The sequence below is a fragment of the Phytophthora cinnamomi genome, assembly GCF_018691715.1.
Source record: "Phytophthora cinnamomi strain GKB4 chromosome Unknown Contig60, whole genome shotgun sequence".
Lineage (NCBI taxonomy): Eukaryota > Oomycota > Peronosporomycetes > Peronosporales > Peronosporaceae > Phytophthora > Phytophthora cinnamomi.
This window is the reverse complement of record NW_027150993.1, coordinates 797,631-812,645: the sequence shown is the minus strand read 5'-3', so window position 1 is coordinate 812,645 and position 15,015 is coordinate 797,631. Positions and strand designations below refer to the sequence as shown.

Sequence of the window (15,015 nt, the reverse complement as noted above, 5' to 3'; positions counted from 1 at the left end):
CAATAGTGGATGACCTTCTGGGCCTGAGCGTTGACTGGATAAATACATAATATATTATTACTGCACTGTGATTGGCCGAAACCCTCTCTGTTAGAATATATTACTATTCGGGGTTCCACACACATCTTGCAATACAGCGCGCGAAATACAAGACGTGCGCTGGACAGGGGTGAGTCCGGACCTTCTAACGCGACTTGCAGGACCTTCAACCACGCCGAACCTTCAAGCATGCTGGACATTCAAGCACCGAACGCGATCGCGTAGTAGTGGAGCGAGCTGGAACAGCGAGCGTAGCGGGTTGCGACCAACAGGAAGTCAAGTAGTGGAGCGAGCTGGCACAGCGAGCGTAACGGGTTACGATGAATGGTCCTCCAAGCGCGACCTGTCGGACCTTCAAGCACACCGGAACTTCGAGAACGATGGACCTTCAAGCCCGCAGGACCTACAAGTACTTGGGACCTTCAAGCACCGAGCGCGATCGCATAGTAGTGGAGCGAGCTGGCACAGCGAGCGTAACGGGTTGCGACGAACGGTATGGTAACGGGTTGCGACGAACGGTACGCAAAGTAGTGTGTGCCGCCCTATGGCATCCCACCATCTTCCGGACTGGCAACGCCCGCTGAAACCCGCTCACATGGACGCGAGCGCCGCTGGACTACAGTGCGCTGTGTGCGGCATAGCAACGTACATGTGCGCGAAATTGCAAGTGCCACACACATCTTGCAATACAGCGCGCGAAATACAAGACGTGCGCTGGACAGAGGCCTTCAAACGCGACTCGCAGGACCTTCAAGCACCTCCCGCCCGACGTTCAAACACACCGGACCTTCAAGCACGCTGGACCTTCAAGCTCCGTGCGCGATCGCGTAGTAGTGGAGCGAGCTGGAACAGCGAGCGTAACGGGTTGCGACGAACAGTATGGCAAGTTTGAAGAAAGCTGGAACAGCGAGCGTAATGGGCTGCGGCGAACGGTATGGCAAATAGTGGAGCGAGCTGGAAGAGCGAGCGTAACGGGCTGCGCCGAACTGTACACCCGCCGGAGCAATGGGGAGGGGGCTATGACAAATAGTGGAGCGAGCGTAACCGGCTGCGACTAACCACACACACACCGCCGCGAAGCGGTGGTGATCGGCTAGTCACCACATCTACCACGTTCTGCATGTTCTCCGTTTGCTGTTCGTCTGTCCCAACAAATTTTACGTCTGACCTCCGAATGGAATACGGTTCTACAGCAGAACTTTGCGTCAGATTTTCTGGTTTTCATAGTAAAAAGAAGAAACCCAGCACCGAAGCCCCCCCCCCCCAAATGACTCGGTGCTGGGTGGATGAGACATCGAGAAAATCGTGGAGTCGCTTGAGGATATCGACGGTGACCGGGCTTTTGGGGGTAGTGGCTGGATCGGAACGCCGCATCCCGGTGATTGCGAGCTGGTGCTCGGGCAAAAGCCGGTCTTCGTAACCGATCATTCTCCTATGATGCCACGATATATGAGAGATATTCGAGAGGATGGTGTTGGAAATGTTGCCGATTCTCGAGGTGTTCCACCCATACTGCCAGCAGTAGGTAGCGAGTAGTGCCAGTTGGTAAGAGTGCGTGGTTGGGCGTTCGGGTAGCCACTTCCGGAAATTAAGCCACTCGCACCACTGGGACCACCGCTCCCAGGTGCTGTTGTATTTCGCGGTTGATGATGTGGCCAACGAACAGGATTGAAGTCTCAAGAGAAGTTGATGTAAAGATTGCATAATTCCTTCGGGAGTTGAATCTGTGTCCAGGAAGAAGAAAAATTAGTCCAGCGTGATCGGTACGGTTCGGTCCAAGCTCTCGAACCTTCATCGATCATCCATTTGGTCGAACCCGGGATATGTTCCGCTGATACCCGCAAATTAAAAAATGCTTCTGCTAGCCCAATGCGCCTATTAATTTCTTGACTGAATGAATTGTTGGAGTGTTGTTTACTACACGACGCGGCGGCAGTTTTAATATCGCTCCAGCACCTTACGCGAATCATCTTGCCCTTGGTTTGACGACTCCACAATGGCCCCCATGACCACAGCGCGAGAGCGATTCACCAGTGTTCTCGCGCGTTGATAGCGAATTCGACCTCAGCCCTCCGCATTCTCTATCAGCAGAAGCTCATTAGAGTCAAATTTCAGATGTATATACTCGTCTGTGTAGGCGTTGAGATCCGTAAGCCCGTGATTGGAGGCATCCATAAGCAATTCTACGTCAGGTGTTGACATGCTGCCGACCATTGCCAGCGGTAATTCCGCAAGACATCCATGATGCAGGATATGGTGAAACTAGCGCAAGTCATCTTTTGTGCCGTCGGACAGCCAAACCCTGCCAAAGCGTGGTGCCCGCGTACACTGAGATTGCAGTCGTTGGTAAAATGGTTTTGCCGTTCACAAACAGATTGAGAGATAGCGAAGCGAGCCTATCACTTGGTATAATTATGTCTTAGCTGCAGTTCCTCGTGGTAGTAACGTTTTGACCCGATTTCTGTTTTTTTTATTTTGTCACTTGGGATCGACACAGTACGTTGTGAGGCATTCCACAGCAACCCCAAAGCGACAAGGTCAGAGCTTCACCCGGAAAACTTAGACTCGTTTATACCGCGCCCGTGACTTGTTGGATGGACGTTGCGGGTGGCGCTGCCGCGAACTCTGCTGACGCGGACAGGATATCAAAATTGGATCCACCGGACTCTTGTCATGTCATCCTTTCTTCTTATGATAGCCGAGCGAAATGACGGATGGAAAGGCCACTCGATCCAACTTGAATATCATACAGGTGAGTGCAGACACTGGGAAGAAGCTTGAACTTCACAAACTCGGACTGAACCAAACATTTGCAATACGGAGTGGGTTACTTACCGTTGCGCTTCGCCGATGTCACACGCGTACCTGATCTTCTTATGGCGCAAACGCTTACTTTGACGCCGGCACAGCTCTTTTGGTGGGTAATTGGTGAACGCTTTCGCCTTGGCAAAACGTGTTGCTGGTCTTCCCGTGGCGCAAACGCATACTTTCACGCCGGCGCAGCTGGTGTTGTGGGTAATTGGTGAAAGCTTTTGCCTTGCCTCGTGTTCTGCTGCCCACATTCGTCACGGGCACCGTCACCGATGCATAAAGTTAGTCTGACCTGTAGAAACCGATCTAATAGTTCAGGATCCGCGACCAACTTCTCGACAATTATGGCGTCCTGGTCTAGCGCTGTTCGACACCGCATTTGGTCTTTATCTGGCAGACTTTCGCCACACCCAGTATTAGCCTCATCACTGAAACGCTACCCAGGCGCGAAGTGGCCATTATTTTCCCCGGTATCCGGGTCGGCGCGCGCTCGTTGAGCCTCAGGAATGGCCTCGTAATCGTCCGTAAAGGGGTCGAAGAGGGCCTCCATTTGGTCGCACTCGCTATAGTGATCGGCTTGCTCTGCTCGAGGGTGCCGGGTTGGTGGTCGGCAAAAGGAAACACCGACACTATCTGGTACCAAATCCTTGCCCCCTTCCACGCTGTGGGCGAAGTCCAGAGCATGTTGCAGAAGGAATTCAACCTCCTCACCTGTTCCCGGCTCAATTCAACGACATACCTGTACCGACACAGGGTAGTACTCGTCGGCCATCAACCCTTCCGATACCACAGACATTGGACCATTTCGGCCAAGCACACGGTCCATAATTAAATTTTCGACTTCCTGGGTGTCACTTGCTGTGCACTCCTCGAAGTGAAATTGAACGTGCTCAAGTATGAGCGCCACAAAGGGCAGTACTAACGAGACACAACCCATCGGGACCATGGGCCCGACATGACAGTTACCTGGTCCTCATTCACCGCCACGACCTGGCCGACATGAACTTGCTCGGAGAGTTGGCGCCTTAAGAGAAACAACTGCCCCGATTGTGAGACTTCCTTAACCGCAACAACGTGCTGAGCGGTCACCCCACAAGACAGAGTTCCTTCTCTCCCCTCGAGACTTCGAACCCCCTCCTCGTTGATTCTCACGACCTTCGCATACGAAAGATGGTCAAAATCACCTTCGACGGCCTCTGGAGCCAGGTGAAGATAGGACCGCGAGGTTAAACGAGCCATGATCCGGAGGGCTGAAAGTTGGAAGCGTCGGCTCGAGGGCTTACGCGTTTGCGAGAAGATCTGAAACTAACTACCCACTCCTCGTGCGTTGGTTTCATCTTGTCCTGCCTCCTCTAAAACGTTATTTTCGCTCTTACCTCAACTAGAGTGCAACTCTGAGATCGAACGGCATTATCTGCGGGAAATAAAATGAAAAAATAGAGAATGCATGTCGTGATCAAGTAAAACGAGATGATTGAACTAAATCGTGGCAGCTTTTTGGTAGCACGAAACTTTACAACATAGGTGACTTGAGGTCAATATTCCTCGATCAAAACGTGCGACTCAGGCTGCAATGATTTGGGTGTAGAATAAAATTATTTGACGACTATCCAGGCAATTTTGGTTCATCGTACGGTCCGCGCCAGCCAACATGTATTATTGACATAGTCCCTTGTGCGTATCCGTTCCGTCGTAGGGGTACGTTACGATATCCACAAACGATGTTCGTTTGCAGCAGCGAAGCTGGCGCACGAGATGCGTCCCGGTTAATTGTATGAAGATGGAAGATATTACATGTATACAAATACTAGCTAAATTTGTGTGTAGCGAAATTTCAGAGCTTGGTAAGTAAGTTGGAAATTCCCTCTCAATCGATGTTTCTACCCCACCGCTTACTGGGACGGGAGCCTGACTGGAAACGCTTTTTAACGACATCAAAGGTGTTAGTGACAGTGGTTCGAGAGGTATGGCCCCGTAGTCGTCTAAAAGTTAAGAAATTTGTAGGTGGCGCATCCGTCGTTGGTTGACACGCCAGATGTGTACTTGAGACCATCCTTGGTGGTGAAGCCCGAGGTGATCCAAGAGCCGATGGACTTGTCTTGGCCCTGCAACAGGTACATGTTGTTCGTGGTGGGCTCTGTCGTGCCAAAGTACTGGCAGGCCTTCTCGTAGAAGCTGTAGATGCACGTCGAGTTGTCTTTGAGGCGGTTATTGATGTGAACAATGCCGTCGCGCACAGTCCTGAGCGCCTCACAGTCCCCGTCCGAGTCGCCGGAGGAGTAAATCGGGGCCGTACCGTTGTGGTTCTGCGCCAGGATGCTCGTGATGACGGTGGCCTTGCCTGGCCCCCATGTGGTCGGGTAGTTGTCCACCAGTTCACCGGTGAACACTCCCGCAGCGTCAGTCGTGAACCGACCGCCGTAGACGTAGTCTCGCGCCACGAGATACCCCAATCCAACGAAGTCAGCAGCCTCAGCCACGAGAAGTTCGGGAGACCCACTAAGGACATACACTGCCACACCAGCCTCGCGAAAAACACGCATTATTGCTGCTTGTCCGCCGAAAACGCGCAAGCCCTTTGAATAGGAACTCTTGACAGCCACATCCCCCGTCGAGGTGTACGTCAAGGACTCAAGTGATTCGGCCAGGTTCCATCGGATGCTGGCACGAGCGAGTGTTTTGATCTCGTCTTCTGTCATACCAACAAACAGACGCGGATACACGATCATGCCATTGATCAAAGAGCACTCAGAGTGATCATCACCGCCGTTCATCATTTGCAGACTGGAGAGGAGAAATCCGAGCTTGGCACGGAAGTTGAGGAATCCCGCGGACTCCTTGATATCGTCAAGCGGGGCACTGGCGACCGAGTCGCAGGTCAAGTTGTAGGTGGGTGCGATATAGGCGTCGTACAGCACCTTGTAGTCCTCGGCGGTGTCGGTGAGAACAGTGAGAAATGTCACGTCGGCGCCGTTGACGTCCTGGCCGATGACCGAGTGGGTTCCGTTGGGGAAGCATGTATCGCTGCTACTGGCGTTGTAACCTAAAGAGAAGATCGACTCGAACTCTTTGGGGGAGAAGCGGAAGTTGAGGTTGTCGACCTGGTAGAACATCGTCGTAGCCGACATGTCACCGAACATGGACGAATGGTCCCAGTCGAAGACAGCGTAAGCTTCACCGGGCTTGCGCACTGAATTCACGTTCGCCAGCAAGTTAGCGACCGCCTTGTTGTTGTAGTCCGGAGCTTCCGCCATCACGAAATAGTTGGAGGCATCAGCGTTGGTCCTGGAAGCAAGAAGAGCCGTCGATAGCGCTGCTGAGGCGACAACTCGGGCCATGGTTGGAGGGTGAGGTGACGTGAAGTGAAGTGGAGCGGGTGAATTTACAAATGATAAACCATTCAGCCGGCTCGTTCATAGCCAGAGGTGGGAGCTGGCCTCTCGGGTAAACGGATTCGGGCCCGTCGCAGGACAGGCGGCGGAGAAGGTAGCCACTCGCCACTGACGTGTCGTTCCTATTCTAGTATCGTGGAAGCGGATTCCTGGCTTTACTTCCTGCCACCAGTACTATCAGTATTTAGAGCTCGCCGAAAGTATTGACTCCTTCGCTCTTAAGTTGCCTTTGTTTCGTTCAAAGCCACACGTCAGCAGATAAAATTGCATTGGGCACCTGAATGTGGGGTCATCTTTGAGGTCACTAAATTGCAGAGGTGGTCGACTACTTCGGCTCTCGCTGAAAGCTAATTCACAGCAATTTAAATAGAACGAGTCTCTTGCGTTAATCGATGATCGACGAAAATGATTTTAGTATGGGTTCGTCGATATCTAGAAGTAGCTCTTTAAAACCAGACGACAACGTTAGCTACAATCAGAGCATGCATCTAGCGGCACAACTTACATGGTGTACAGCTTCCACAAGAGATCGATAATTGGGTTTACAAGCTCCGGCAACCAGTATGCGTCCAAAAGAGTTCGGTCCAAGTTCTATGGTTCCTGTTACATGACGCAAGTTGCATTAGTCAGTCCGTATTCATGCTGTACCGCCGGCATCAAACCTGGAGCCAGCATGAGGCCAACTTCGGGTACACTGATGTTTTTATATGGCTCTCACAGGAATTCAGCAGCACCACGCATTGTCTAGCCAAGCAAGCCGGGAACATGTATACCGAAACGCCCTGCTGTGAGAATTGATAAATGTGCGCCCTTCCTGTTTGGTGGTCATGGCTACCGTTTCATCGACGAACGCACGCGCTGGGTTGTGAGTACAGTGCCATGCAAGACTGTCGGCAAGCACGTTAATCTTGCCAGGGCGGTGACGCCGGAAACTGCCAGGTAGTCATTTTGAAGTGGTCACTTTTTAATTTTAAACTCGTCGTTTCCGAAGTTTCATAATCCGTTTACATTTTCGACTTGTTACTTTTTGCGTGTCACTAGTAACTACTGAGCAGAAGAATTACCAATTAGTGGTCTTCTCAATTTGCTAAGTAGTAGTGCTATCTTTTCTTGTGTATTATTCGATCAGGGTCTGGAATACGATGCCTGTCCGATGGGTGTCACTAGTAATTACTTAAGTAGTCAACGATGAAAAAGTACCTAGTCAAAACAATAATAAGAAAAATCCAGACACGTTGAAGTCGGCGGCGGGCACTTCAAGCTCCTGTAAGTATCTCTCGGTGCCCCTGGCGGGCTGGAGCGCTGCCCACGGTCTGGCCGGCAGTGCAGGCTGGCGGCAGGGGCTGCGAGCGAGTGGCGCGCCAGCCGAGCCGAGCCGAGCTCCGCCGCTTCAGCCGCAATGGGATATCATGTCAACTTCGTCGTGTCTGCAGCCAGCCGCTCGTCTGCATGGCGGCGGCGACTGAGGGGCTCCGTTATTGGGTTCGTGCGCCAGAGGTTTCACGGTGATGACCGGAGGGAACGGTGCATGTCTTGGTCGAGCCTCGAGCGCAAGGCTCGTTTCGCGCAGCAAGTCTACAGCAAGGAGGCCAGGCCGGCAGCAATAGCCGCTGCGCGACGAGCTTGGCCTTGGTGTGGCTCGCAGTCGCAGTGCGGGTGCTGCAGACACGCGCAACCAGCTGGGCTGCCTGGTCTCGACTCGCGAGTCGCGAGCTAAGCGGTGCCTTGCCCTCCCTGCCCACCGCCGACATCTGCTGCGCCGATGGACCACTATCGGATAGGCGGGCCAGGAGTGGACTCCACTGTGGAGCTGCCTGTCACGCTGCGACTTGCCCACGCTCTCGGGGGGTAAAGTGCTCGTCTCGAGGACGTTGAGCTTGGGGCTTGGCAGGAAGACAGGCAGACAGCATCGCAGGAAGGATGTCCGTCATGGCAACGCGGGCGAAAGCTGTTGCGCAGCACAGAATCTGTGCCACAGATGCACGGCGTAGCGGCGCGCTGATCGGGTCGCCAGCGATGAGCGGCGTTGCTATCGCCTTGCGCCAGCGAGCTGCTCCCGGAGAACTCGGGCCGCAGCAACGTACGATGCTGCGTCAGCTATCGATGGCGTGCGTCTTGCACTCTCCCCCCGCGGGCCTCGCCGCGCTATTGTATGTAGTTGCAGGGGTGTCGCGTGCGGTGGGTTGTTGCTGCCTGCTCTGCTGCGGCGCTGCCGCTCTGGCTAGCTGAATGGAGTGTGGGTGTGCCTCATCCACGCCGGGCCGTCCAATATGGGGAGACTCCAGCTACCCCAGCAGACCTGCTCGCTGCCGTGAAGGTTCCGGTTTCGGTGCCCGCGTCGCTGGCAAGTCGCTGCTGTCAGCGCCCGCGAGTCAAACCGCAGCTCAGCAATACGATACATATCGGCGCCCTCGTCTGCTGCTTGGGGCGGCCTCGATGCCACGCTGCAGCGCGCGTAGATGAATCTTATTCCCGCTCCGGCCAGCCGCAGTGAAAGCAAGTCGCAGCGGCGAAGCCAGCCTGGACGCGAGCGACGCCCGCGACTCACGACGGGCTCTGCTCGCTTAGCGTGGTCGACCGCGGCACGCCAGTCGAGGCAGAAGGCCGCCTTGCGAGGGCGGCAGCGGAGGGTGTCTCTCGATCGTGGTTGCGGGCGCAGCAGCGTGATTGGCGCAAGGCGTTGGTCACTCGAAGGCGGCCGAGCCCACGTGGGCCTTGAAGGCTCCAATCCTTCTAATCGAAAGGCGCCGGCGCGGAGAGCGTTCGTCGCGCGACCCGCGTCACAGGCCTGAGGCGCCGGCCGCGACGCTCGCCGGTCTTTCCTCTGCCTGCCTCGGCCGGCGCCAACACGCCACCGACATGCTTCGGGCTGCGTATGGTGTCTGACAGGCAGCGCTGTCGTCGTCGCGCGGTCGAGCCCAACTGAGCTCGTCTGCCTTGAGAAACGGGGCCACGCACAAATCGCACTGTGCGTGCCTGCCAGCAGCCCAGCGTGAACACCGTGCTTGTCCTTGCTGCGCTCTCTGGAAACAGCACGCATCCACTTCTTGTTACACCGCGCCTAGAAGCCTCAGAAGCGCCAGTGCGAGGCCCGAGTCAAGTGATTGCACCCGCGACGATGCTCCGGCCTCGCTGCCGCGAGCTGCAACCCCGTTAAGACGTGGGCAATGCGCTCCAACCCCCGTCAGCCAGGCCCAAGGGGAATCAAGTGAGTGCTAGACTAGTGGACAGTTGGTGCCGAACGGAGCCGACCGCACTGAGGTCAGAGCGCGAACCCAGCGCACAGGGGCACAGAGGTACAGCGCGAAGCCAGTAATGGTCCTCGTGCGGTTGATGCAGACGAGCGCGGTGCAGGTCAGTCTACATGTCGAGAGGAAAGCGTGCGCCACGGCCTGGAGCTCCATTTACAGTTGTATGACTGTCACCATGGCCGCCATCACTTCATACTCAGCAATCGGTCGATCCACTTTCATATAGCGGACACTTCAACTTGAAGTTGGCAGAGTGATTGTCAACAGCTCTCTACGGCTTAACTGTGCACAGCAGACTTAACTTGAACGCGAGCTGGGATCCGCTGCCCGGCTTCACTTCGTTGAACAGAATACCAGAACGGGCCGCCCGGGACGGCAGCCCACTGGTCCTCCACGTGCAGCTTCGCGGTGGCACTCATTGTGTGTGAATCTCAGCGTCCGGGTGGTCCAGCCCACATCTAGGCCGATCGATAGCCTCGCACACCTCCGACACACCATCTACACAGGCCATGAGCCGTGCCCCACTGCCCGTGGCGAGCCCGTCATAGTCGCCCACCAGGTCCAAGCGCCGTAGATGATCAGCTTGCTTCAGATAGAGCTCCACGCCGCTGAAGTTGCGGCGAGTGGCTGTAGATTATGTCGACGCACGGCTCGTCAATCACTTGGCGCGTATTCGCGGCGACAGGCTTGGCCCCAGAAGTAGTCATATTGCTTACTTAAGTACGGTACAGTAGGATGACCTTGACGGCCTTCTGGGCAATGATGGTGGTAGACGACTCGAGAGAGGGAGCATGACCATCCGAGAATGCGTGAAGGTAGCTCACCAGCTCGGTGGAGTCCCCGAACACACTTACCGATACTTCGATGCAGTTCAAACGGCGTCACTCGTGCGACGACAGTTCAACTAGAACGGCCTCGGCAACGTACAGGATCGATGTGATGACTCCAATGATGTGTGCATCGCATGTTGTTAGCCATCAAGGTGATGTTTGGTATTGTTTTCTGCCAGTAAATTCAAGACACTTCAGGTTAGGGACAAAACTTTCATTTGAGAGAGAAGCATCCATCACGGTTTCTGCAGCATTCCAGCAAACTCGCCGTTCGGTTTGCTACGCAGCACTGCTGGGGATCCAAACTCTACAATGTGGCCTTGCTTCAAAACGAGAATCTTATCGTAGTCTAAGATTGTATCCACCCTGTGAGCGATAGTTAGCACCGTAGCTTCAGCAAACTCTTTGCGAATGGATGCTTGAATAAATTCATCTGCAAACGATGAAAAACAAATACGGTGAGCAATATCATTGCTGCATGCGAGTCAATTGAAGAGTTATTCAAAAACCCTCTCACCTGTGGAATGGTCCATGGAGGCGGTAGCCTCATCCAGACACAATATCTTGGAGTTTCGCAGTATAGCACGCCCCAAACAGATGAGTTGACGCTCACCAACACTGAAGTTATCACCACCTTCCAAAACCTCGGCGTCGAGACCGCCAGTTAGACCCTCGATAAACTTTTCCAGACGAGATTTTCTGATCGCATTCCACAATTCCTTGTCACTAGCTTGCCCCGTCGGGTCTAAATTGAACCGTACACTTGCTGCGAAAAGTACAGGGTCTTGTGGAATGATGGCCATTCGAGAACGCAACTCGGACAGTGTCAGTGCAGCTGTAGACACTTCGTCGATGTAGATGCTCCCGCCCCCAACTCCGCTATCAAACGATACCATGCGGAAAAGGGCAAGGAGAAGCGAACTTTTGCCAGCGCCTGTTCGACCACAAATTCCGACCTTTTCACCGCCCTTCACAGTAAATGAAATACCATGAAGCACCGGCGGTGCTTGCGGGTCATATTTCACGCAAACGTTGACGAAATTAATTTTACCATGTTCAGGCCAATGAGGCCGCAACTGTAAAGTGCGCGATTTGGGAGTAGTATAGCGCTCATAGTGGTGTTCCAGCAGCGTGACCGGTTCGGTATCGACGCGGCAATACTCATCAGTGCGCTCTACACTATTCATCATGTTCTCCATATCGATATTGTTCCGAATGATCCAGTTGAGCAGCGAAGTCATGTTCTGCGAGTAGCTCAGCAGCAAACCAGCCATAGCACTTGAGAGTACTGCGTGATCACGACTGACGAAGAAGGCAACCGCAAACGTGATCACTGCCCCAAGAAATTCCAAACGAACGCCTAGCCAGCGGTTGATCAAGTTCAGCAGCAGGAAAGCCTTGGTGTTCTCGTTAATCTTCAGTGCCTGCGTGTGCAGACTCTGTTCAACCATCTCAAAGGTCCGAATCGTCACCAGTCCATTTAGCGTTTGTGTGAAGTGCGCATACACTGGACTCTTCGAGATGTTGTCCAGTCGCTGCAATTCCCGGCATGACTTCCCATAAAATCTTTGATAAGCGGCGTAGCAGATGAAGACTGGGATCAGCAGAATTAACAGGATAGGAGCCGTTGAACTCTGAATTGCTAGCATGCTCAAAAGTGCAAGAAGCATCGTGATAAATTGCACGATGGCGGTGTTCAGCTTTTGATCTGTTCATATAAACAGAAAGAACAGTGATTAGCTTTCATTCGTTTACTAGCGACAGAAGCCTACTTACCAATCGTGTTCATGTCATTTGAGAATCGATTCAGAATCCGACCAACAGGTGTCGTATCGAAGAAGCGCATCGTCCCCTTGATGACATGGTGCAACAGAGTGTGATGGACGCGTTTTGATGCACTGTCAAGAGTCAGGTTAGTCTAGACCTCATTACACTTTTGAATAGCGAAAAAAAAAACAATTGCTTACCTGAGACCAGCGTATCTGCTGCAGAGGTCTCCCACAAAACCGAGGACGATAGTGCTAAGACCAAGGTACGCGTATATCGTGAGATAAAACGTCAAATTTGCACCAGTGGGCTTAGAATTAGTCCAGTTCGTCAGCCACAAATCTGTCGATACTGAAGACACTTGTGTTGCAAACAGGAGTGCAAGTGCACCGACGACTGAAATGGTCCCACACGATACGAAGTAAGACGTATACACGCTCCACGACAAGTTCCCCTCCGCTTTCTCTTCTTCCTGAATCAAAGTTCCACTACCACTAGTGGCAGATTCGTCACCGACACTCGAACTAGATCGTGATTTAGATCTGGAAATCTCCAAGACTTCTAGTTGGTCGCTAGAACTAGCTTCAGCCTCGACGGATTCATCCGTCCGCTTAAATGACTTCAGCATCGTCGCGAACTTTCCATTTGGTGTGACTTGGGTCAGTTCCTCATATGTCCCCATCTCAGCGATGCGCATATTGTCCATGACGATGATCCAATCAGCCAGATGCGCAAACTGCAACGAGTGAGTGCTAAGCACTCGCGTGCGACCAGCGAGAAGACCTTCAGTTGACTCATTGAAACATTGATCGAAAATACGTGTAGCAACATGTGAGTCCAAAGCCGAGAGGGAATCGTCAAATACGTAAAGTTCCTGGTCTTTCGAGTACACGGCTCGTGCAATCGAGAGGCGCTGTTTTTGCCCACCACTGAGTGTCACACCATTCTCACCGATTTCGCTCTGAAACCCGTTAGGAAGCCGCACAAGTTCCTTCTCCAGCTCGCAACTCTTAATGACTCGATGAAGGCGAGCCGTGTCCAAAGGAGCTCCAAAGAGAATGTTGTCCTGCACACTGGCATTGATCAAGTACGGCGTCTGTGCAGCATACGACACGTATCTTGATGGAATGCGCACCACACCATATTCAGGCTGCAGTTCGCCGAGCAAAGTCGCCAGTAATGTCGACTTTCCGCTTCCAACCGCACCAACAACGAGAGTCAGTTTGCTTTTGGGTATGGAAATTGTGATGTTAGACAACTGGGCAGGGGGAGCTTCTTTATCGGCTGCTTCCTTTGCAGCGTCCTCATTCATTTCACGACCTTCGTTAGACCACTTAAATGTGGCGTGCCGGATTTCAAACGATGGGTCCGACATAAAGGAAGCCGACAGCGACGTCGGGCTGCGCTGGTGCTCTTCAAGGTAGAGAAAAGACTCGAGCCGCTTGATCGACACATTGGCTTGAAAGATCAGCGAAAACACTTGAGGAAGCGCCATGAGAGGCAGGCGGAATATGCTGAAGAGCGTAATTGCGGTGAACGCCTTATCCGCCGTCAGCGGCTCGCTCTGGACGTAGGAATACGCTGCAAACGTTCCGAACGACACCAGCACGGGTCCCGCCTGCAGAATCACCCTTCCGTAAGCGTTCCAGAGGATTACTTTCTTAAGGAAGTGAAGCTCTTTGGTGCGGATCGCGTCCACCTGACCGAGCATCTCGCTCTCCCACGCGTAGAACTTGATGACCCGGATGTGCTGGAACAGCTCCGTGAGGAACTTGAGGCGCTTGTCCGTGCACTCGAGCATCTTCTTGGAGATGCTCGCGGCTTGCGACGACAGCGCCGCGCTTGTGGGCAGCAGCACGACCATGATGATCACGCCCGCGAACGACGCCGTGCCCAGGTAGTGCACCAGCAGCAGCATGCCGATGGCCAGCTGCACGGGGGCGGCCCACGCGTAGTGGATCATGTAGAACAGCTCGAGCACCCGGTTGGCGTCGATTGTAGCCATGTTGAGGATCCTCCCCGAGCCCAGGGAGCTCTTGGTCTGCGACGACAGCTGCAGCGACTTGCTGAACACCAGCATGGCCAGCGCCGAGCGCACGCGGATGGCCTCGCGGATGACCAGGTGGTGGTGCTGGTGCAGACACAGCGTCTGCAGCACGGAGGCCGCGAACAGCGCGCCACTGAGCATGTAACCGTAGTGCGCGGAGGCCAGCCACGCGCTCGCGGGGTCCTCCACGTACCTGATGAGCGCGTTGATGCACACGGGCCCCACGAAGCCGCAGCAGTCGCCCGCCAGCTTGCAGGCGCCCGCCACGTACATGTTGAAGCCGAAGGCGCGGCGGATCGCGCTCCACAGCGATTGGCTGTCGGCCACGGCGTGTCGCAGAGCGACCATCACTCTCTCCGTGTCGTCATCGGGCTGCAGCGCCCACAGGTCGTCGGCCTGCAGCGGCTGCGCGGCGCCGCGCGAGAGCAGCGGCCCCAGCCAGCTGAAGGTCGCACGCGAGAGCCACGATGCGCGCGCGCCCGGCGCCTCCTGCGTCTGTTTGAGCTGCCGCGCCGCGTGTGCCTGCCTAGCCGCCTCCGCCGCCGAGTGCAGCGGCAGCAGCGGCGACGACTCACCCTGCGCCATTAGTCCCTGGTAGAGAGATCGTAAAAGTGAATCCATTGGTGAAAATGACGAGCTCAGGAGTGAAGTCATTGGTCGAAATAAGAGTTGATCACTTCAACATCAGCGACCAATAATGTGTTGCAGTAGCCTGAATCGTTGTCTTTGCTCGCGCAAGAATGACACACCAAGCGAAGCTGATCCTGCATGAAGGTGACACAATGCTCGACCGCGCCGTACAGTTCATCCTTCCCCACTGAACTTGGGGGCCGCGGTGACCGTGTCAGCGATAAGTTGCGACGTTCCGCGCATGGGAA

At 54.2% G+C, this 15,015-nt stretch overlaps 2 protein-coding genes across 2 annotated transcripts; both read right to left on the bottom strand.

Annotated features, from left to right (window-relative positions):
- Positions 1 to 4,832: 4,832 nt before the first annotated feature.
- Positions 4,833 to 6,188, bottom strand: IUM83_14105 (uncharacterized protein; the record flags this gene model as incomplete). Its single annotated transcript, XM_067938830.1, has 1 exon — positions 4,833 to 6,188. One exon carries the CDS (start codon positions 6,186 to 6,188, stop codon positions 4,833 to 4,835), a length of 1,356 nt encoding a protein of 451 aa, XP_067787562.1.
- A 4,371-nt stretch (positions 6,189 to 10,559) lies between these two features.
- Positions 10,560 to 14,791, bottom strand: IUM83_14104 (ATP-binding Cassette (ABC) Superfamily; the record flags this gene model as incomplete). Its single annotated transcript, XM_067938829.1, has 5 exons — positions 10,560 to 10,756; positions 10,841 to 12,031; positions 12,100 to 12,221; positions 12,291 to 12,486; positions 13,042 to 14,791. 5 exons carry the CDS (start codon positions 14,789 to 14,791, stop codon positions 10,560 to 10,562), a joined length of 3,456 nt encoding a protein of 1,151 aa, XP_067787561.1.
- Between the last annotated feature and the right edge of the window lie 224 nt (positions 14,792 to 15,015).